The sequence below is a fragment of the Rhea americana genome, unplaced genomic scaffold (assembly GCF_003343005.1).
Source record: "Rhea americana isolate MKP2758 unplaced genomic scaffold, rheAme1 scaffold_121, whole genome shotgun sequence".
NCBI lineage: Eukaryota > Metazoa > Chordata > Aves > Rheiformes > Rheidae > Rhea > Rhea americana.
The window spans coordinates 810974-834961 of NW_028185273.1; the positions used below are offsets into that span (position 1 = coordinate 810974).

The 23988-nt window shown below is 37.9% G+C and overlaps 1 protein-coding gene across 7 annotated transcripts in view; it reads right to left on the reverse strand.

Annotated features, from left to right (window-relative positions):
• Nucleotides 1-219: 219 nt before the first annotated feature.
• Nucleotides 220-23988, reverse strand: part of EYA1 (EYA transcriptional coactivator and phosphatase 1) — a 153920-nt gene continuing 130151 nt past the window's right edge. For all 7 annotated transcript variants that reach the window (XM_085325011.1, XM_085325041.1, XM_085325030.1 and 4 more), the window contains exons 13-18: nucleotides 13376-13434; nucleotides 13023-13183; nucleotides 12697-12811; nucleotides 12283-12404; nucleotides 10170-10270; nucleotides 220-2356 (exon numbers count right to left, since the gene is read on the reverse strand). In XM_085325011.1, the coding sequence (XP_085181137.1) occupies nucleotides 2276-2356; nucleotides 10170-10270; nucleotides 12283-12404; nucleotides 12697-12811; nucleotides 13023-13183; nucleotides 13376-13434 (639 nt within the window). In that variant the 3' untranslated portion in view covers nucleotides 220-2275. The remainder of the gene's footprint in view (nucleotides 2357-10169; nucleotides 10271-12282; nucleotides 12405-12696; nucleotides 12812-13022; nucleotides 13184-13375; nucleotides 13435-23988) is intronic.

Here is a 23988-nt window from a genome sequence, read left to right on the forward strand (position 1 = left end):
GGCACAACAGCACCAGGAGGAATAGAGGACACTTCTCAGGCAGACTAGCTTAGGATGACCTTGTGGTCATCCTTGAGGGATGTCTTCTCGTTCTTGACTTAGAAGGGAGAAATATCACACGCTTGCATCCAAGAGGATTTTTTAATATGTTCACAAATCAATTTTATTAATTTAAAACAAAATTAATGAAGAAAAAAATCTGTACACAATTGTGGACACAACACACTTTTTTGTACAATAAGGCCCAGATAAACTGTTTTTTTCAGTCTGCAAGTGACTAAAAAATTGAAAAGCGCCAAAAAAAAAAAAAAAAGAAAGAAAGACAACCAACTCCTCATCACTGTCTATTTTTCTTGAAGAAAAAAAGGCAAATTATAGGCTCCATTCTAAAAACTACCTACCGCGTGCTTTATGTATGTATGGAATACCATGTGAATTCCAATACTCATATTATGTAAAGTAAAGCACATGTGTAAGTCCTGGTAGGGTAAAAACCTCTTTGTTGGTTATAGTAACAARTAAAGCAATTTGGAAAACCACAAACATTGAATTCTAGCAGCAATATGATTCCTCCAATAGAGAAGGGTGTTGCTTTGAAGCTACGTTGGTGCTTTGTAGCTTTGCAGGTAGCTGTTTCTAGGCTGGTGTTTTTAGCAAAAGGGAACAAGAAGGAAAGCTGGAGAATGAACCCACAAAGCCGAAGTTTCTTTTTAATGAAGAGATTTAAATCAGGTAAAGGGAATTGGTACAATTCAAGCCRAAAAGTCAGACTCACAGTTTATCTGACCAAGTAGCTCATGGCCTTCAGGATTAGAAAAGTCACAAGTCACAGACAGACACAGTCTAACATTGTCCTGCAAATGGATATAGACRGAACAAATTTCAGCTCCTTGGCGACAACTATTTCAGTATTTCCATTGCCGGCAATGGATGTTATATCTTAGGAAAATCTGACTCCTGGTGGAAGAGGATTAAAAGACTTAAGTATATAGATCTGGATATGAATATTTCGTGCTCAATCTCTCGAAAATATTCCCAATTTCTAAAAATAAAGATGATGATAATTTCCTTTATTTTTGGATGAGACAAAAACTATTCGGTACCTAGATTCCAGTTTAAGTCATATCTTAAAATATATTTGTGTTCTCTATATACTTCTTTATGGAATGAATCTGTAATTCATTTTTCAATACTCTAAAAGCATGTTAATATGTTAACATTAAAAGAGAAAACAGGAGATATCAAGAGACTCCTCTTCACTTATTTGTTTTACCTGTGTTTGCTTAGTGGGGGGAAAGAAATCAAATTTTTCATAGAGTAGCTGAGAAATAAGAAGGTACAGAAACAGCTGAAAAAGAACAAAACCCARTTCCTATTGACACTTGACATCCATGCTTTTGGTCTTGACAAATTTATCTAAAAAATCCATTATCTACATATTTATATCCAACGCATTGATAAGGCACTGCACAATATTTTGTGCACACGCGGCCTCATTCTTCACCAAGGCATTACTATCTTTCAATAGCATTTACCTTAACAATATGTAAAAGAATCATTCATTATTACAAATTTACACAAAAAATTCTTCCTGTACATGATTGTCTCAGTGATGTACCTATTACTTTAAATTAGACATATTTTAAACTACTCTGTAATGTGCTAAAATCAAAAGTAGTTGCTGTATCATAAGGCAAAGGCTTATAATAGCCTTTAATCCTATTGTACATATCCTCAGTTATATGATGCCAAAATATAGTCTGTTCATAAATAAGTAAAGATGTACAGAGTACCCTGGGTATGAGAAACCAAAAAGTAAACTTTCTTTACAAGAAAATTACTCCACTGGTATTTTGAAAAATCTCAGTCTTCATTGTGCAATCAAGTTTGCTATGTCGAAGAAATGGTGTGTGTCACATTGAAGAGTCTAAGARCTACAGGGCATTTGCAGGTCCTTTTATTCTTCACAGGTATGAACCTTTTACTTCCTTTTCGTTCGTTTCTACTTTTTTTTGGTAGCAAGTATGCTGAAGATGAGTTGTTCGAACATTTGCATGGCTTATTTTCATTGGACTCACAGTACCGGACTCAACAGCTGTTCTGAAGAAAAAGATGCGCTCCTCCATTTACTGAAAGGGCAAGGGTTAAGACCAATTGCAGCTGTACGTCAACATGTTGAAATCACAAAGTTCTGCAGTCCAACGCTGACACAAGACACAGGCACACCGTCTGCGGGCGCAAGGAGGTTCTGGGGTTTCAAAGTGCTGCTGAGCTGCTACAAGTACTCCAGTTCCAAGGCATGATGAAGGGCCATAAGGTCAGAGTGGCTCGAGATCCTCCAGAATGGCATAGCATGCTGTGAACAGCACAGACAAAATGTAAAAATAACTCCAAGCACTCTGGTATTTAGACCCACCCATTGTCTTTTGCAAGAATAAGGTGATACTGCAAGGAGAATGCAAGAGTCAGGGCTCTTAGAAGTACYAGCCCTTCCCATTTCTCTCTCGGTTGTCTATAAATTCTCAATAACAGTAAATCTACCTAACAACAAGAACAACAACAAACATGTTAGGCGRTCTTAAGGAAGGGAGGGTTTTCTCATCTCTTTTTCAGAAAAGGATTTCAGCACAGTGCAGAAGAAAATATTATTTCTAGAAATAAATTAAGGAAAAAAGWCTATGCATGAAGCACGCGGGGAGCTTGAAGAAGGGAATGACACTTGGTTAAAAATAAAAACAGAGGAAATGAAAGTATTACTTAGTACCAAAATCCATTTATTCTTTGTGGAACTATCCCTGGCAGGTGAGTTAAGAACATACCAGTGATGATTCAAAATAGCTCATATGTTGCTCACATCACTTGGAAAGGAATTTTATCCCAGTGGTTTGTATTATAATGGTCATTGTTAGCACTGATCTTAAAACAACTTTCCAGATGGGAGAATTTTAAAACAAATTCATATTTTTTTCCTATTAGCTGTAATAAGATCTCAGTCTGCAGCACAAATATGTTTGCAAAGAATCTGAATAAACCAAAGACATAAATACCAGGAAAACACACACATTACCTCATCCATGAAGGGTAAAAAGCTGATTAAGAATGCTCACTATCTTTATATTGCAAAACAGAGATCATAGTATCAGCAAAAACTTTTTCATAAGTAAAAGAAGATAATCATCAACATTCTGGAAAATATTCTACTGGTCTCATGGGAAAATAGTTTCAATGCAACAGTGTTCTGAAGGCTAAACTTGATCATACTTGCTATGATCACTAACTCAGCTTGTGTCCTGGCATCTTTAGGATGCAAACCACAAGCAATTCACTGTCACAATAGCTTCTGAGATCCTCAAGCAWTTTATCTACAATTTCTTAGATAGGCCTCTTTCATCCTGCTTTAGCAGCTCTGGAAAAATTCCTAAATCTACTAAGTAAGTGGTAAAACTCCCTTTCTTCCAATTATCATTTCTATGCTGACCTCCTTTTTTTCATCCATATCATCATTCCAAAAATTTAAATTAGAGAATAATATTGAAAACTAACAAGATCAAATGTGAAATCAACACCAATGTGAAACCTTCTGTTCCCAGATGTGTGTTTTACTGTAAATGCTTACAAATTACTTCATGTGAGAAGACAAACTCCTTGGCACAGTGCCTATGATAAATTTGTCTTTAGAAGTTCAGGTAAACCACAGGCAATGTATGAATACTAATTATTTTTCGGTTGCTTCAACCGGGTAACAATGAGATGATTAACTGAGCTGGACTTAAGGAATAAAGCAGAGATTTTTAAAAAGAAATATAACCAGGTAAGAAGGCAAGTCTCTCTAAAGTCAAATGGCAACTGTTAAGGAACAATCAACCTTGTGTGAGATAGTAGAGATGATACTGAAAAATTAACATAAATTAGCAAGATCTTGCCAAAGAGTGGTACATGATCAGCGATGGAGCACTAGAAGCAAACTGAAAAAGGCACACCAAATATAGGACAGAATATGGGTTAACAGAGGCATTTGCAAGTCCTGTTGCATAGCAAGAGTGGATTGTAGTGTTAAAGAGGTGGTACTGTCCCACTGTCCTCAGTATGCACATTTTAGTGTTTCCACCTCGGAATAGTTCTAATCTGCTATCATGGAAAAATGCCCATTAGCAGTTGAAGTGCATCTGTGAGCACCTGGACTATACATTCTGAGTTAGCTATGTGGATGCATCAGCAGATCTCCATATTCAGATAATGCCTTCAGAGCAAAGAATCTCCATCAAGAAGAAAACAAAACGACCCACAACGAAACACTACCGGAACAGTTGCTGATTTGTTTTTTTTTGTTGTTTGTTTGTTTGTTTGTTTTTTAATTCCAAAGTGTCTTAAAGCCTTGAGAAACAGCTAACTGAATCTCAGCATGAAAGACAATGGGGGGGCCACAGCTGCTTCCAGGAGAACTGAATATTATCTTTCTCAGGGGAAAAATAATAATTCAGAGAAAAGAGAGATGATATTGGAGAAAATCACAGAATGGTAAGGTTGGAAGGGACCTCCGGAGACCATCTAGTCCAACCGTCAGTGTAGCCCATACGGGGATCAAACCCACCACCCCGGCATTAGCAGCACCACGCTCTAATCAACTGAGACAAACCATGTAACTCCTTTTCTTAAGAAAGAAGTGTTAAAAAGTCAGCTATGCCATCTACTATGTCTGTGTCTTGGTTGAGACTTCCATTGTGTTGTTTCTGTGCTCTACCAGCGACAGAGACTTTGTGCAATTAGCTCATCAGGTTACATACCCATTGCCCAGTCTTTCCTGTAACACTGTGCAGATAGTCTGTCCTCTCCAGTTTGTCAAGCCAGATACCACTGCTTTCCAGTGTAAATCTTTCCTAAATATTCATTTCTTGCTTCATGTTCAGGAAATGAACCAACACTAGCAAAAAGAAATAAAAATTCCTATTTGTGATGTTGTGATCTTATATTTAGGCCATGAGATCTTCCTGGCAGATGTTTGTAACATCTGATAGGGGTATTTTACCAAAGACAATATGGACTTGCTGGTGCTTGCTGCAGGTTTGTGCAGTGCTTACTAGGCTGCCTGCCCATAGCTGGTGCTGGTCAGTAATGCCGCACCTCTTTCTTCCGTGGCTACAGTTTCCCTCTTCTTTCACAAGCCCACTGCTAGACAGCACTGAGCTGTTCTCCCTCCTACCGATCATAACTCTCCGTTTCCCGTGGTGAGCTTGGTACCTGCCKGAATCACTGCGTCAGAGATATAAGTAACATATGTAAGATATGGCACGGTGAAGAGCCTGGTGGACGTCAGCCTTTGAGTAATGTCTACATAGAAGCCAAGAGTCAATGACATGGAAAATGAGGTCATCCATCTCATTAATGAATAGGGAGAACCGCAGTGGTAAATTCTTGGCTTGCAGCTCCCACTCCATGCAGCTCCTGCATTATGCCGCTTCCCTAGTAACAGCCTCAGCATCACAGAGAGTACACATCAGGCATCGCGGGTGCTTACAGCACCTGATTGATTTAACAGAAGGTTAAGCTTCTGCTAAATCGGATCACAGTGACTCTTGTTAGATGTCCATATGCAATATCAGTTTTGGATTAGTCTCAGCTGTTTATGGTCAGGTTTTAACCCAAAACTTTATGTGGACATTGTTTTGGCTATAGCTTTCATATTCACTTAAATGTCCTTTGCTTTATTTTATCTGTCTATGAAACGAGTACACCTCCRTTTACTTAAAGGAGTGAGGTTTGGATGATTGGGCCTGGGGAGTCTCATGAAAAAAAAAAAAAAGGCTGCGTAAATCTTAAGATTAYAACTATTTTCAGTTCTGCTGCATACAGGTCAAAGGGCCAATGCTACACTCCCAGCAAACAAAACATTCTGGGAATGCAGTTGCTGCAAGCAAATTGGAATCTGCACGAGAGCTCTGTGCACAGGTCTCTGGCGGCCAAATCAGATCTGTATCAGTCTGATCCTACGGCACAACTGCACAGCTAACAGGAGGGGAAACAAACTTGATACATATCTMTATATACCTATGTGTGTGTGTGCGCACATATATGTCTACATGTATTTGTGTATATTTTGCATGTACAAAGATTTTCACCTTAAGATAACAGAAATGACTGTACAAAAAATTGTACATTATTCCTGTTTTAGCAAGTCTTGTCAAAAGTGACAGCACAGCCCTGAGATAGCGGCCCTTTTTCTCACCAGATGASCAGGCAGGAAGAGTTTCTTTTGACAGGTATTTACTCAATATTGCCTTTAGAAAGTTGCCCCTGCCAACACTTACCACACATCTGATGATACACAACAGGTGCCTTCTGTTCTGAGCACACTGAAAAATAGTAGTATCTCACTCACTACTGTGTGAGGATGGATGATAAATGCTAACTGCTAATGATGTASAGTGTGACTGGATGCACTAGCATATAGTGAAAACATGAACAAATTTTTCTTATTGCTTACTGGAGGAATGTATATCTAGACTGGTGGTAAAACAACAATTTTCTTCACGATTTTAATATTGTCCAGGTAGACCTGGAGTGAATTAAAAACACGAATTGTTTTGCAGATGATTAACAACACATGATGCTTGATAAGAAGTACATTTATGAACTGTTTAACGATCTAATTTTGATGACATTTTGAAATGAAATATGGTGGGAAAAGGTTGAACTTGGTTTTGTTTGGTGTAAAAAACATCAAAAGTTCACGTTTTATTAAATTCTTAAAATCAACAATTTTAAATTATTAAATAATCGTAAAATTACTAAAGTATTTCCTTCCTGAAATAAAAACAATATTATTTTTACAATGTGTATTTACTAAAAGAACAACCCCCCCAACTATTTCAAAGAAAATAAGTGTTTCATTCTTTTGTTTTCTATTCAGTACGCTTGCACACAAAACAAAGCCATTTTTTGACTGGGCAATACTGAAAAGCGCAGACTATCTTCCTTCCCTTAAATAAGCACGTACTTATACAAAAACCTTACTCCTGAGATTTGTAACATATTTGAGTAGAAAACTCGTAAGTTTCTGTCACCTTTCCCGGTATTTTTGTTGTATTTCTGCCAGACTTTGCTAGGCAGTCGTCTTTACTTCCTATCGCAAACCTGAACAGCACAGTGTGACTGCGAGCTTTAAAACAGTGGCATATTGGATACCCATTTATATTCTATTTATTACTCCACAAAGATTTATGATTTTTCCTCTCAGTTTCCCKCCACCGGCAGAAAAGCCGCCTGACCGCTGCAGAAACACAGGCAGAAACCGATTTGCCCACGCTCTCCCAAACCACCCGATCTAAAATCCAGCTCCTCGACRTACAGTCCCTCCTCCCTTGTCGCATTTCCTGCGCTCCAAATCCTGAGGCGGACAATCCAAAGTAGAAAAACTCTAGAGAGTTTTTTTCTGCTTTATGAGCTTTTCACAACTTTGCTTCCAAATGTAAACCAAAAAAAACCCCACCCCTCTAATAYCCCCTCTCTAATATTTTGCAGTAAATGACAGTTAAGCAAAGGCGTCGATACCGTGGCTTGTCCCACGTTGCATGAAACATAAGAGTGTGCAGTTTCCTCTGAATATTGTGTTTATTTTCATCGAAAGAGGCACTATTTTTCTTTACAGAAAAAAGTCCAGCCTCAGAATAATTCTGAAAGGAGCATAATCTTTTAAACTGTATTAATAAATCTATGTTATTAAGTTTTCACAGTAACAACAGTAATACTAAAGAATCCCAGTGAATAATGGACATAAACGAAAATCTTGTTTAATGATGAAGCAACTGGCTGAATTATTGGTAAATTATTTTTAATAACAAACCTTAACTTTCCTACTTCCCAATCTAGAAGTTCAGCACTTTTCACTAAATGAACATAGAGTAAAAACCTCACAAATGAAATAGGCTTGAATGCATATGCTCACTTAAACAATATTCATCATGTAGTTTGTATGTAATCAATGAAGTGATACTTAAACATGAAAAAATACAGTAAGTATATAATAAAATAYACTATGTACTAGGTAGTGTAAACGAATCTACACAAACTAGGGGCTTCACTGCACACCAAACCCCTTTAGCGAGGTGCTGTATCGGGGACAGCATAAAAGCRACTCTCACAAAGAACAGCTTACGCCTAGGAAGGAGCGAAGGAAAGAAGCAGCTACAACGTTAAGYGGATAAGCAAGGCAGCAGGGTACTTTTATGGGCTGTTGTATCAGTTTGCGTTGATGGGTTTGGGATTGTTTTGTGGGAGGAAATCCTTTATTTTGCTGGTACACTCCCCGGAGAAGGCCTAGGCTTTTAGYGTACTCTGACAGAGTGATACCATGTATTCGCTGGGCAGCGCGTGTGTCTCTGTACCGAAGCACAGTCCACACCAGCATGCATTCCCATGCTTGCTCCTCCTAGCATTGCTAAAACTCTCTGACGAGTAGACAGCAATTAAGGCTTAATATGAATTGGGAGCAGCTGCTGGTACAGCATGGCAGTGGGCGGTTCTTCCTCTCGCATTGCCTGAAGGCCAAAAGTTGAAGGCAAATCTTACTTTTGGAGTAAGGTGGAGTAAGAAGCAGGACGAGACCCACAGAAGCCTTTTCCTTAATCAAATTAATAGTTTCTGCAGAAAGTATACTTCTGCAGGACTGCTAGTACACTTATTGACTTCTCTGGCATTACTGTAGCAGATAATTTAATCCAGAGCATCTAACGTTCTTTAAATCTGAAAATTCCTTCCACTAAGAAAGAATATACAGAAGTCATGGCACAAAGGAACTTTCTATACTGCTACTTCTCTTAGCAACTGGAAAGGCTCTTTTTCTTATGCTTTTCTGAATCATGTTTCCTGTCAAAAAAAGTATTGAATTAGATAATGTTACTGAAAGGGCTACTCCTGCCATTATCATATACAACACTATTCCACCGAGCAACAGAAAAGGAACAAAGAGGAGACTTTTCTCTCCCCCCCCCATCTTAAATGCAGCTCTTAAAACGTAATCATTTGCAGCGGGAAAACATTTCTCTGCGAAGATGAAAGGCATTTCTGAAGGARAAAGGAGCAAACTGTTCCCGTCAGTCCGCCAAGGGGATGTAGGAAACCGACACTCTCGCAAAGCGCCGAGAGGGGCCGGGAACCCACGCGGAGCCCCGCGGAGGGACAAAAGCCCACGTCGCGCGAAGCGAAACCCGCCAGGGGTGCAAAGCGCCCCGCGGACTGCTTACCTGCACTTCTCCGCTTAGCAGGTTACAGGGGAAACAGATACAGTAGTATCATTTTAACGGTAAAGGAGAATCTGTGAAAAAGCAATCTGCCTGCAAAACGGAGCAAGAACAGAAATGCCTGTTTTCCTACTCGTTCTCCTGTGGTTGAAGCAGGCAAAATTATGCCTCATTTCTTCAAATGAAGACATCTTCTATGCTTCACTTGAGTGGAATAGCAAGTCTAGGACTAYTGCCTATTATTTGTCATTGCTTTTTCAGGGGAGTTGTCATTGCTTTTTAAGGAGCTCACTCCACATTGGGGGAAAAAARAGTCATTTTCTCCTTTTCTCCCAGAGGAATGTGAAAAAAACATTAAAGACATGTTCAAATAGTATCCTCAACTCAGTTAACAGAGACCATGGGGAGTCGACAAGCCATGAGTATTTACGCGACTGCAAAATTCAAATGAGGGAAATTTGAAAGAAAAAGAAAGAAAACTGACAGAAAGAAAACTGACATTTATGTGTAACTAATCCATTCCTACATACCTTTTAAAAGCGCAACTATTTYACACAGTCAAATAGCATAATGTCTTTGATCCAAAGCATCACCATTTTTTGCACACATTCGTAACACCCTGTCTAGTATTTTGGGATGTCAATGAAAATAGAACTATTAATTCTTGGCACAAAAGCCAGGGTCCATTTTTCTGGCTCCTTTTTGAACTAAATCAAACATACAGAGCTACCCTAAAGCGTCCTTTGGGGAACAGCAGGGCACATCATTATCTACAGTTTTAAGCAGTCTTCTACCAGATACGACCAAAACATTATATTTCACAAAGCAAAGGTATAAAAATACAATTTCAGTATATACTACCCCATAGSTAAAGAAAGAACATTTTTTCTTTCAGCCTCTTGAAAAAAACTTGAACTGAAAAAGGGCCATTACCTTTTTTGCGCCTTGTTCTTCTTCAACACCATCCCCTATAACAACATACACTACTTTTCTTCCAAATCTTTGAATTATTCGCTCAAAACAACTTTCCTTTCCTGAAAGAAAAAATCAGACTATTCAGGATAGGTAGTGATGGGATACAATTATATCATTTTAAATTTATTTTAGCCTGGACCGCCCCAACACTTCCAATATATAATTAGCACTACTGAGGGAGACGAGAGGGGAGCCTCTCCTGAGGAGGAAGAAGCCCCACTAGTGTGATGATGTATCAAGGCCCACTGCAGCTTTACTGCTGCTAGAGCACCTAGCAGGTAACCTTAAAATCTGCTTAGAAGGTCCTTTAATACACACGTCCTTTAATATTAGAGTATTAAGTASAGTATCAACTTTCTTGTCTCCCTTACTAATCTGAGACAGGTTTCAGAGGGAATTTCCATACCAGGAGAATTCCCTACTGGCTACTTACAGTCAGGATCCTAAACAGAGCAAATTGATTGAATCTGAGTAGAAATTYTAGCTTTTTCTCTACAACCTGTGACAAGATTAATCACAGCTCCTGAAACAGTAGTATCCTGTCTTAGAAGGTCACCAAAAAGATTTAGATTTAAATGCCTGTAATCCAATACATGGACAATGTCCTTGATCCTGCACTGGGATCCATTAACATGGCTCATTACTTCCTTGCATAGACCTAGCAAAATGAATCCCAATACTTTTAACTCTACACATAGTTTCAGGTGCTGATACCAGGAATCCAGAAAGAATATATATGCTTACAGTAAAATTATCTTAAATGTTCCCATTCTGAAAGATTTYTTCAGTCTGCTTATAATACATGCCTACACGTGTGTCTACTGTACGTCTAAAGTATCCAGAAGGAAAAATARTATTTCAGACAGAAGTTATTCTACWACAGGACTAAGCCAGCTCAAGAACAAATAGGCTAGAAATTAGAAAAAGGTTTCCATCCAACAGAGGAACAAAACTATTCAAGAACACCCTTTCATAGTAGTACAAGACACAAGAAATGTCCAACRTTAACTAGGCTAAGATAGTGCTTGAAAATTATAAATCTTTTCATGTTACAAAAATCTCACGATTACATACAACAGTCCGTGACTAAACTCAGAATTCCAAAAATAACCTTCTCTTCTAAAAAATCACAAATGAACATCTATTAAAAAATGYTTTAATTAAAATGTGTATCTAAAGTATTATAATTCAAGGTTTTATTTAAAGTTCCTGCAAACAGTACAATAATGTTTCTATCTAGGAAATAGTTTTAAATCTTTTATGGTAATGCTTTCAGATTTCTACATAAAATTCTCAACCAAGTTTTTTAAGAGTAAAAACAAACAAAAATAACCCACCATTTTTTCTTGGCCATTTGAGCTTCCTGTATTACAGATATTTAAGAACACATAAAAAATGTTTTCATGTAGCCCACAATTTTGAGGGAATCTGAGACAGAACAGATATGTCATAATCACATTAAAAACTAAAAGCACCCTTGCCATATGGTACTATGTACTTCTACATGCTCAAAATAACATCTTTAATAACATACTGAACCAGAAAACAGAAATAAACATTTGCCTGGCTGAAGCTTATTATATTCAATATATATGCTTGAATTTAAATAATTACCCTTTGCAGCAAAACATTCTTGCTTCTGGTAAATTATTTATCAAAATTTGCTTCGTAGCATATGAAAATGAATGCAGTCAGCGCTTACCATTACAGAATTTCCTCAGTTAATCTAGGATTACTTGAATGTTCTGAGTTTACAGCCAATTAAAAATCATCTGAACTGCTACATAGTCTCACAGTTCTGAGAAATGATGTCAAAAAGCTATTGTACTGCATCCTACCAGCAGCTGCTTCAGTGTTTCTAGAGCTATACGAAGTCTTTTGTGCTGGATCATGACATACATTTGTAAAGCAGATTTAGGATGCCTCAGCATGAAAAATGTTTCATGAGATCAGTTGTTTTTACTCCTTATGTGCTACAGTGAATGTATGYTAAGAAATAAATATAGGCTACTATAGCATTTTTTTTTTAGAATTATATCTTCAAATATATCACATTATACAAATAGCTCACCTATTTTAGTTGCACTGTAAATATTCTCTATGGGAAATACAACACCTAATCCATACAACAGGACTTTTGCCAGAGCTGGAATAAGTTGAGTAGTTGTCACAAGAATGTTCACACAATTTGTCCTGTGGAACAGAAAACACAAACATCCTTTTTTTAACAAAACACAATGAGGAACACCATAGCCTTCCCATCAGAAACCCTCACCATTACTATCGCCACACTTTCTTTGCAAAGAAGTTGGTTTCCCTCACTTGAGAGGATAGCAAGGCACACAGTGGCAAGGTCAGACCAGAACAGGGAACAAGGAGAAGGTTCTCCGGTCTCAACATTTTGTCCACCAGGCCTGGCAGCCTCCTCTAAAATATCAGCAGATGTTTGAAAGTTTCATATYTTGTCCTTACTCCTGGTACTCACCTCGAATGAATAAGTGTGAGTGCTTTCAGTGCAAGCGTCAACCAGGAATCCGTCAAAGCTTCAATTTCTGCTCTTAGCTGTAACCAGGCCTCTCTCTTGGCAGGACCCAGAAGACCTGTGGAATAGATAAGGGCATGTCTGCACTGAAATTAAGTAACGTTCTGTCATTTTCCTTTGCTTTCAGAGAGAATTTTCCACATAGTGTAAGCTAAACAGCTCACAAAAGAAACATTACCATATTACAAAAGGAGTAGAAAACAAGAGAAAAGTTATTCCTTTTTAACTCTTTCTCAGTTGTCTTCATTATATACTTCATAGTCACTTGCCTCCAACGTTATTTTTGTAGGTGTTATATATTTCTTTTACTCGTCTGTAGCGGAAAGCCAATTTTCTCATCCAGTCCACTCCTCCACGCACACCCGTTGCTAGGCACAAATTAGCACTGGTAGCTGCTGCAGGAAAGCCATCTGTTCCGAAGTTATAGGTGCTATTTGGATATAAGAAAGCCCCCAAATTAACAAAACATAGCAGGCAAAGTTCAACCATGAACAATTCACAGCTCAGTTGCAAAGGCAGAGATGAAAGGCCAATGGGCTACTGTAAAGATTTACAACAGTTTACCACTTTCCCAGGAAAACACTTGAAAAGCAACATTTTGTCTTGTTCAGCTCTGCTGTACCTTAAATCTTGACCATTGTCGTCTGAAGACACGTCATCAATGTGAACCTGGTCGCATTCCTGAGGTGACAGAAAGACGTTGTGATTCTCTTTATCTTGCAAAACTTAAAAACAAGCTAAAAAAATGAACAATCTGCTCATCAGGACTATTTTTAATTGTGTAAATCAGTAGATGGCAGTCTTGTTAAAACAACTATTTTACCTATTCCTTATGCTCATTTCTTAGAATAAAAGCATATTATCATTAACAACTACTGTTAAGTAGCTTTCCAAAAACACGTTTTTGTGTTTAGAAAGGAAAGTGGTTAAAAACAATTAGCATATGTGTTCCATAAACGTTCTTGTAGCCTTTCAGGTACCTTAAAACATCATGCTGCTCAAAGCTGATTCAGTCAGTGCATAAGTGTAACTGAAACCAGACATTTTGGTAAATGTAACATATTAGAAAAATTAAACCTGATGCTAACCGCCAATGAAATTATGACCTCTGATTGCTGTTGAGCCACACACCAACACAGCCTGAGGCCAGTTTTTCAGAGGAGTGCAGACAAAAAATCTGTTCCTAGTTTGCCATTCATTTGAGAGTTGTGAGTTTCCTTCTCTCTCTTTGGTCTCAGTGCATGAAAGCAGCATGAAAAGATGAAGAAAATCTGAAATATCCAAATCAAATTGTCTTTCTTCAATGACTTGTACACAAACTAACATGGCACATTTATAATAAGCTTCATCTGCCACTAAATTAAAAATCGTAACACATACTGTTTGTCCATTAAAAACCATTAGAACATTACTACTAACAATTTGACATTTGGCAGGAAAACAAATAAACTTGTGGCACTATAGATCAATCTCAATCCAATCCTTGAAACAACAATGGACTGCAATTATTTTAATAATTTCCTCTTCTCTCTCCTAATGTGAAATCTTATAACAAATATGGGGTATTTTAAAAATGAAAATATTGGAATCCTTTATTTTTGTGTTACTGCTTTCCCCGAACAAATTTTTTTCTCTCTATGGATTTGTGAGGAAGGGAGGGAAGATAGACGTGGAAAGAAACTCAAACCAGCTGTTCCCTAACAGAATTAAAATCATGACCCTCAACCCCTTTTCTAAAACATCTATTTTCCAGCCAACCCTCTCCCAGCAAGCAGCAAGCTCCAAGGAGGAAAAGACTTTGACCCTGTAACCTTCTCCTCCTCTCCTGAGGTCAACAACCTCAGATAAGAAAAAAGCAGAAGTCTATTTGGCCTCACATGATGGTTGTGGATTCTAGATTTTTAAAAACATTGGTCTATGAAAAATACCTCAGGAGCTTTTCAAACTTTTTTTTTGGAAGAACAAAGGGTGGTCTTTTGATCATGTCCTTATTCTTACTGTAATACATACTGTTTTGTATTTCACATAGCGGTAGTTTGCATTAAAGAGAGAGAAAGGAAAGATACTCAACCAGGATAGGAAAGACCAACAATTAGGATACGTAAGACTGCTATATTTGCTCATATTCAACCATCATCGAGTGAATTTCCTTCTCAGGCAGAAAGAATTGATTAGATGCACAGACAGAGCTGCAACTACAAATGGGAATGTATTAAGGGCTTGAAAACCAACTYGGCTAAGAAAAGCAGGAAGCTTCTTCAGCAAGTTATCAAATTTATAGAAATTAAGTTTTTGTTTGAAACCAAAAGGAAATTCCCAATCTATATGTAGGAAAAGTTAATGATTCAAATATGAACTGAGAATAAGTTAATGAAGTCACATCTTCCTAAGCCTGCAAGTTTCCCATTTCGGTGTTTCTCCTAGTGCTCAGTGATTTCTCTAAGTCTGCAAGGGTAGAAARCTTAATCTTGGGTTGTCACCATACCAATGAAAATTATCAAGTCGATAGCTTCCTCTCCCAGCTTGGAATGATGAATGACAACTGGAACAAGTTGTTACAGAAAAGGATTCAAAACTAAAATTGGGGAAAGAGACAGTTTTTGTAGTAGTCACAAAAATAAGGAATAGACGGAATAGAAGATCATCTTCTCACAGGAGATCCTGAAAGAAGGAGGAACCCTAAAAATGTCCTAATTCAACTCGYTTGGGCAAAAGGTGGAAACAGGGAGGAGGAAACTGCTGTGTCTTTGATCCCACAATTTGAGAGGGTCAGAGGACTTGTAACTTTAATTTAAACATGCAGGGTCTTGGGACCATCACAACCCTGGGACATCGTAAGCCTTTTTCCCTTTTGTCTAACCACACTCATTTTCCACCTGCTTGTTAGGTAGAAAGTGAGAACTGAAAGGATACATTTGAAATAGCAATTACAGTGTTGAAAGAGAGAGGGATTTTGGAGAGAAAAATGCAGAAGAGAGATCAAAGACTAAAAATTGGTGGGATAATCGTAGAGAAACTGTGTCAAGAAAGAAAGTGAAGTGAAGAAAAGGTCATGAACATCACAAATTTCAGGCGAAATACTGAATACAGTGGAAAAGGATACTGTAATCTTTTGGCAGGAATGAAAGAAGAAAAAAAGAGTCAAGTCAGGAAGGGAAAGAAGAAAAGTAAAAGCACAAGAAAAACACATTATAATTTGGAAAGGATTAAAGACAAATGTGATTGACAGTACATTACAACTAAAGGAAGGTCACAAACAGTGCACAACTGTTTTGTTCCTCTTGAGTGGCAGGACATGGCTTTGAGGCTAAACGTGAGACTCAAGTGCCAGGTATTTTTCACACTGTCTAGCTGACTTGGACTCTCCCTAGGAGAGTGATAGGTGTGYTTTTCAATCCCTGAACACAGGAAGCAAATACATTCATTTAGCAATTGCTCTTCTAACAGTGAAGTTATTTAGCAGTAACTCTTTTCAAAGAAGTCAATTACCTGCCCACTGTTAATTGATTGATAACAACTTTCTATTTGAATCCCTTGTGTTTATTTTCACCTGTTTGCTTTGCAGGGGCATTTTGTTCAAAGGCAGAGGCAACTATCTGAGGCACTGTTCAGTGTCTTGATTACTTGTAAGCAAGCATCAACAAGTTGAAACTTTTTAAAACACTGCTTTACTCAATGTGCATCATAATCAGGGATATGCTAAAATGAAGCTTGACACCAAATGATAACTAAAATATGCCCTCTCAACCAATATATTTTTGCAAAAGTGTATTTTAACAAAAATACAAAGACTTAGAAAATCCTCCAGTACTTCTCCCAAAAGCTTCTGTGACTGGGATTTAAGTTAGAGATAAACAACTATTCAGGAAAAAATCGGTTTGTCTGTAGRTTTACCTTTTCAATCCTTTATTTGGGACTTGCTCATAAGATTTTCATAGGAAATACAGTATTAGTATTGTCCCCCTAATTTCTTTGGCAAAGTGATATCTGAAATTAATACTGAAAGTTCCTTTAGAAACACTATAAAAATATGCTATTTATGCAGATGCATTTTATTATGATTGAATCAGTTTAGCAGTCAGATGTAAAGCAGCACATTAAAATTGTTCGACTCTCTTTTGAAATAGGTTGAATCGGCAAGTGAGGAGCAAAATAGCCTGCGGCTTATGTACAAAGATTAYGCAGCAAGCTGTGTTTTGCTCCTAAAGGTGTTGACCCTGCAACTTCAGCGCATCTAGTTTGAAATCTTCAGGAGGAACAAGTGATGACATGTCTGCACTAAAGGTTTGGATTTCAGTCAGACAGGCTGAGATGCAACTCTGCAATGTGAGCGTAATCATGGGAAAGCAAAATGCCCTTGGTACAGTTTGGGATCACACTCTCAGAAGTGCAAGGGATACTGAGAGCCTAAACCTTATTCTTATACGGGTCCTTCTAAATTGCACTGATTTTAATGAAACCGTCTCTGATGGGCTTAACTCACACTTGAAAATGGGATTTGGGCTCTTAAAAGAACGTTTATTCAGAGACTTTAAAAGACGTTATTCATGGTGTCATGTGCACTTTGTGTAGATGAGGGGCAAATATAAGACAGGACACCTGTGTTCACAGGGGGTAATTTAGTTAGTCCGGGGAAGTGAGGCTGCTCTGACACCCCCCGTCAACAGACTCAGGAGCCCGAGCTGGAGTCTCCTGCCCAGAGAAGTTCATTTCCCTACAGTTATGACAGCAGAAATCAGAGGAACCAGCAGCCATAGATTAAAATTTAGCACGAGTAAATAACATCCTAGGCAGTCAAGAAGGCTACTGCTATACGTTTACTCAGCATTGCAATCGTGYGCCAAGAGACAGATATATTCGCATAATATACGCATATATATACATATATATATCTGCATATAGTACACATCCCCAGGCCTCAGATGTGTATTCCCCTGCCTCCCTCACARCAGAGGCCAGCAACCGTGGGGCAAGTCAGTCAGAAACTGGGATGGGCTCGTTTTCTCGCCTGCTCTTCTGCCAGATCCGCACGCTACACTGAGCACCACTGTGGGAAAAGGCAGGTGCGCGGCTGGGCGGCGGGAGCAGGACTGCCCCTCGCTGCAGCAGCCTGTGCTCACGCTGCACCCTCAGAGAGCCACGTTAAGTAAGTACAAGCTGTGAGCCGGGGAGCTTTGTTCAAAAAAGGCTGCATGGAAAAACTACATTTTAAGAAGGAGCTTGGGGCAGAGATAAAATTCATTTTCTGCAAAGGGAGAGAGCATGGCTTTTCAGCACAGGAATGGCAACACAAAAGAATGAAAGCCACACAAAGTAGGCTATAAAAGCTTTTAGGAGGGAGGCTTGAATAAAAGCTATCGTCACATGAGAGAAGGGAGAGTTTTCCTATACATCTTCAAAATAAAAATGTGGATGAGGAGAACACTGTAGGTAGAGAAGGGATCTGAAAACATCAGCAGCATGCTCAAATCAGCTGAAAAGAGATATGATGTTAGCAGTGGTCTAGGGCGGTCTATGGACRTATTGATTAGTCTAGAGGAAAAACTGAGTGTTGGTACACGTAACTTAGCAAATCTACCTATAGTATTTTAAGAAGTTAGAGTCCATGCTGTCTTTCTGCTGGGACTTCCTGTGCTCTCAGAAAAGCTGGTTGCATGGGACCATCCACTTGCGTCCCTCAGCTGCTTCAATGCCACAGTTGATAGCTTTAYTTGAAATACGTCTGCAGCAGTTAAAATTAAACCAATAGACTTTGCACTTAATGATAGAGATTTGCCTTTCTATTTCCTTCCATCAGCTCTGCTTTGGGGCTTGAACCAACAAGAGATATGTGCCTGCAGGAGCTCCTTAAACCACTGCAATCATTTGCTAAGTGAAAATATGTCTCCAGTGCAATGCAATAAGCCAAACAAAAACAACAATCCAAAAATGCATGAATAGATGAATCTGGCATAAGACTTGYACATGGAAAGCTTGTGTCTTCTCCYTCTTCCATTCCCAAARCATTTGCTAACTCCTTCCTGCTAACTTCTCCTCCTTCTCTTTTCTGTTTTGGATGAYGGGCCAAAAACTCCCAGAGATGCTCCACAGTCATCATTCATAGCTCTTAAAATGCCTGAACCTATGTAGACTTCTGGACTTATTCCTTTAAACTAACTACAGACTTTTATAAAGATTCATATGCAAAGCATTAAGTTATGGCAGAAACGTTCGGCAAATATTTATATTACTTTGCTCCTTTGCTACCACCTGTCAAGTTGTGCATTTCTGCCATAATTATGTAAAATATGCCTTACTACTCAATTTACTGTAGGAAAATTAATAATAATAAAAAAGAGACTAAAGCTGTTACAACAGCTTCTCTTATCTGTGCCAATAACACAGGCCAAGTGCAGTGATGTAACGGCTAGTATGCTGATCCTCTGCATTTCTGTGCTACAAAACTAACAAAAATAAACCTAGTAATTCTGCTGTCTTTGAATAAACACTGAGTATAAGATAACTCTGGACAAGTTTGCACATTACAAGAAAGAATAATGTGAATAACATTATGAACATGACCTCAGAGGATGCTGAAGTATTACARTCCCAAATCTGCTGATTGTAGCTAAAATACATTTCCACATTTGCTTAATCTTCTTAATTTACCGTGAGAAAGCTAACACCATGCTGTCAACTAATTGTTTCAATACCTTAGTCTACAAAGTAAAATGAGAGGGGAAAAAAAACAACCCTTCAGAACAAGCTATTTTCATTTTGCCTTTACATCAGTGTGTCCATTGAGACGACCTGGAAGTTAGCCAASTCACAGGAAATGATTGCTGGGATTCTCTGTTCCTCTCATATCTGTCATTATGCAATTATATCCACTGCTTCATTTTCCCTACTGAACAGTAGAGAAATTTGGTCATGTACATGTGAGAACAGATCTGGCATAACAAGTTAAAGCTGCAATCCTTTATAAATGTGATGTATCTGAAAAACCCCTAATTAAAAAAAAATCCTCGAGTGTACACTACTGTGCTTGTTGTGCTGGTTTTTAAGACAGCAGTACCTCTGTGTATATCTATTCCAGAAGTCAGAAATAAACCCCTTCAGAYGAATATCTACTCCACAAATACTCATCACTTTTATAAACCATCACAACATGTTTCTTTGGTGGACATATGTTCACAGACTGCCAAGCAACAATTGAATATTCCAAAGCTAGTTTATGAATGCCCATTTTTTGTTATGAGTCTATTGGKTTCTAAATCTTTTTACTTTCAGTTATGATTATTTTTCTGCAAAATAAAAAGCGTATTACTCCAACTCCCTTAGAGCGGAGTAAATTAACTTCACTCTATTYTAAGTTTAGCAAAATAACATGAAAGGATTCTAAGACATTTTTAATTCTAGTTATTAAACTTCATAAGTAAATCTCCACTTTTTACTTGACTAGAAGGACAGCAAAATCTCTAGTATGTGCACACAGGTCAGAAAATGTATATTAAATAGAACAACATGTCTATATCCCATATTTATGCACAGCCTGTGCTAAATGCTCTTCTACTGTACTTGCTAAATATACAAAAAAACCTGCATTACTTTTCAACCAGGGGCAATAAAGGCTTAAGTGCTGAACTTCCTAACCCATCATCCTGGAATGCCTGTTAACATACGACACAAATCCATGTGAAAAAGCAGAGACTACGGTTCGCAGGTTCTCAGCACTGGCAGTCAATTGGCAGGACCTGTCATCTCCGTCTAGCCTGCACTTTGTGACCCTAACATTTTCTCTTCTTTCCCACCACAATTATTCCGTGCTGAAGAAAAAGGTACAGATTACCTGTGGGTCAGGCACAGGATATGAAGAACAAAGAGAGTTCTTGAAATCCACTTCATTCTGTCTGACAATTTGTGGACGAACAGTCAAGGAATTAAATCAGGCTGTGAAGGCTTTCAAAACACTCCCATTTTAAACTTTGAATGTAAAGAGAAGCTTATATTCTAAAAACAACAACAACAAAAAAACCCCAAAACTAAAAACCAAAAAATATCCCTTTATATAGAGCACCAAATAAAGAAATAAGAAAAAGATGGAAAACTAATATTCTAATCACTCAGGACTGAGGACTGAAATAAGTTAGCAAAGTCATTTTTCACAGTCAATGACTTAGGAGTATTTTACTGCACTGAACACATTTTAGAATGCACAATGGATCCCATTCTTTTCTAATAGARAAAGTGATTAAAAGCCTATTTTGCTTGCTCACACGAACAAGTGCATTTGGATTAAATATGCTACTCCCAAAATAAGCAGTATTTCTTCCAAAATAAATACAGATCTAATTTTGCAATTTGTGTTCACTGGAGTAGCTACACTAAAATCAGGGTTTACTTTTTCATTTTAGCTGTACCTTGTAATTGGAAGAATCCAATTTAAACTAAAGTTTTATCTAGAGGGTAACTATAATGCATGAGATGGAAAAGACATAAATTCTTACCAGTTTCAGTCCCACAACAGAATAAAATTCTGTTTTGCCAGTTTTATCTCTTTAGTACAAGGAAGCAGATACTTTCAGAACTGATATGGTCTCAACTCTTTTCTCACATTACTTAAATAGCGCCAATACATTGAAATCTTTCTATTTTTTACTGAAAAGGAAGATCAAACTGTAAAATCACATCTCTAGCATTAGAATGCAGCTTTATTATTCAGGTTCTAATTCAGAGATTCTCCCTAACATCCTGAATATGTTCGTTCCTTTGGAAGTGTTCAGACAATATAAAATTCAAAAYTATTTTATTTCTGTAATGTACAGTTTTACTCAGGAAATGATTTAGCATATCTGTCTAACAATCAATTCTTGCTAGAATTCTGATAAAAATAACTTATTAGTCTATATGCTTTTTGGGGGTTGGAAAAGGGAAGGAGAGGRTGTTAGAAAAATAATTTTACCAATAGATAGAAATGACAAAAAGCCACTCAAGTTTATCTAAAGAGTCTGTTATCGGTGGAAAGGACAGTATTAAGTTTAAATGTCAAATTCACTTTATTTTAAAACTTCAGCACGTCAGATAGTAAATACCTTCTTTACAACATGCTTCATGTTATCTATGGATATATACTTTTATAAAAAGAAAAAAAATCTGTGACTAATGAAATCCAGTGAAAATAAAATATGAATGTGTTTAAAGAAGTAACAAAAGCCATGAACCTGGTCAGTATGTCATGAATTATTCCCAAGTGTACTAAATTGAAAATATACTTTTAGGAACGTATACATTTTGTTGAAACTATATACTAAGGTTTGTTTAGATATATTTAAATTATAAACAATTTAGAAATTAAAYTTATGAAATGACTGAACTTTCCAGTGAAGCTTGAAAACAATGTCTCATATCTCAGGAAATGAGAATATTCTTGTGATTCAATTGGAAACTTTTTACAAGAAGATGTAAACTCTCATTCAGTTCTGTGTGACTGAATTATTCAGGCTTGCTGTGCCTTGGTGCTGTTTGTTCATCTCTAAAACACACGTTTTTAAATGCAAGCTATAWTGCTTTGGGCTAGTGAGTCTCCTGTCCTTGTAATTGTCTGCTAATGGGACACAGACTGGGATTAAAATTCTCTCGCTAATCTTTTCAGTACAGACCTTAAAACTTCTGCTCTTCTGTCCAGCTTGAAGAGCTTTGCACAACACTGCATATGCTTCTCCTTCCCTTTCTTTCTCTCCCCAGATGACGTGGGGCAGGTGTGGACCCCTATCAGAAGGGCTCAGTGTCATTCAGCTGAGATAACACCACGGGTGCCCAGCTGAAGCMGAAGGTGGATTTGTGCTTTTCTGAGAACTCTGCAAACGCCATGGCTGCACTGAACATTTTGTGACATGTTACAACTCAGCTGTTTAGAAAAAAGGGAGAAGCAACAGGCAGGTAAATGAAGGGGATGCTGACAGCCTGGCGGGTTCCTGCATATTTCAGCTGAGCGGGGTCTGCACGTAACAGCCACTCCAACCGATTTTCTTTAGAAAGGAAACCATAAAAGGTTTATCTCCGGTGACACCTAATATGAAGGTGCGCATCACTGGGAAACAAGTTATGTGGTTAACATGTTGCATAAGCCCTACAGGAACAATTTTCTCAAGTGAGTTAACAGACTTATCTGTCATTATTCGCAGCTCCAGGACGCATGAACCGCAGCTGCACTTCGCACACTGGCCAGGCATCGCGCACTTGGGCTGGGCCAACGCTTTCAGCTTTCAGCACACACACTTCAGCAAAGCCACACTTTCTGCCTGTGAATATACATTTTGTCTTGCTTTTCTCCTCTCTTACCTACAGCTATATGGGCAGTGTAATTTAGTTCCATGTTCATGAAGTGCTCATTTTTATGGTTATATTTATCCACTGAGCCTTCTGCAAGTTGCTCATGGTTGTAGTGTCAAGCAGATGAGAAACTGTTTCCTGTCATTCCCTCATACACATATCAGGGAAAATTCCTCAACAAAACTTCTATTCCCTTTCCTTTTTTTCCTTCATTSCTATAGGGACACTGAGCTGTTCTTGGACTGTTACTGTGGAAAAGCAAATGCTAACAACACTGCTGGAAGGGCTTCCACAACCACTGACTGGTTCATTAGAAAGCAAAATCTGCTATTCTTCATGGGACTTAAAGAACCTTAAAATTTAGGATTACATCTAAAATTGAATATAGGGATGTAAAAAAAAAATATTGAAGCTTTTAGAATAATCAGATTCTGTTTCCCAGAATTTTCCGTAAGGTTGGAAGTAAAATAACAGAAGTTTCACGGTGGGATCCACATATAGAGAACCAGTAAGCCAGGGCTGCAAGTTCCACTTACAGAYATTGCAAACAGTAGGATGAGGTATACTCCTACTTCAGCTAGAAGGATAAAAGGCATTTTTGGATAGGTATTGCTCTGCAGGGCCCCAAGTGACACAGACTGTATCCTGGATTAATTCCACAAATATCCTTGCACTATTTGGAGATGAGAGGAACATAATTCAGCTAGTTCTACGTGGAATTTCCCTCTCCCTACAACCATCTCTTGCATCTCACTAGGAATAAAGCTTATTCAACAGGTTTTCCGGCAATTACTTTTTTTTTGAGTTTGATGTCCCAGAAATCTATTTTCAGTATGTTCCACAATCCTTCCTGCCCTTTTTTTTTTTTCCTTTCTTTTTTCTTTCTTTTTTTTTTTTTTAACAGTTGACTGTTGGTGATATTGG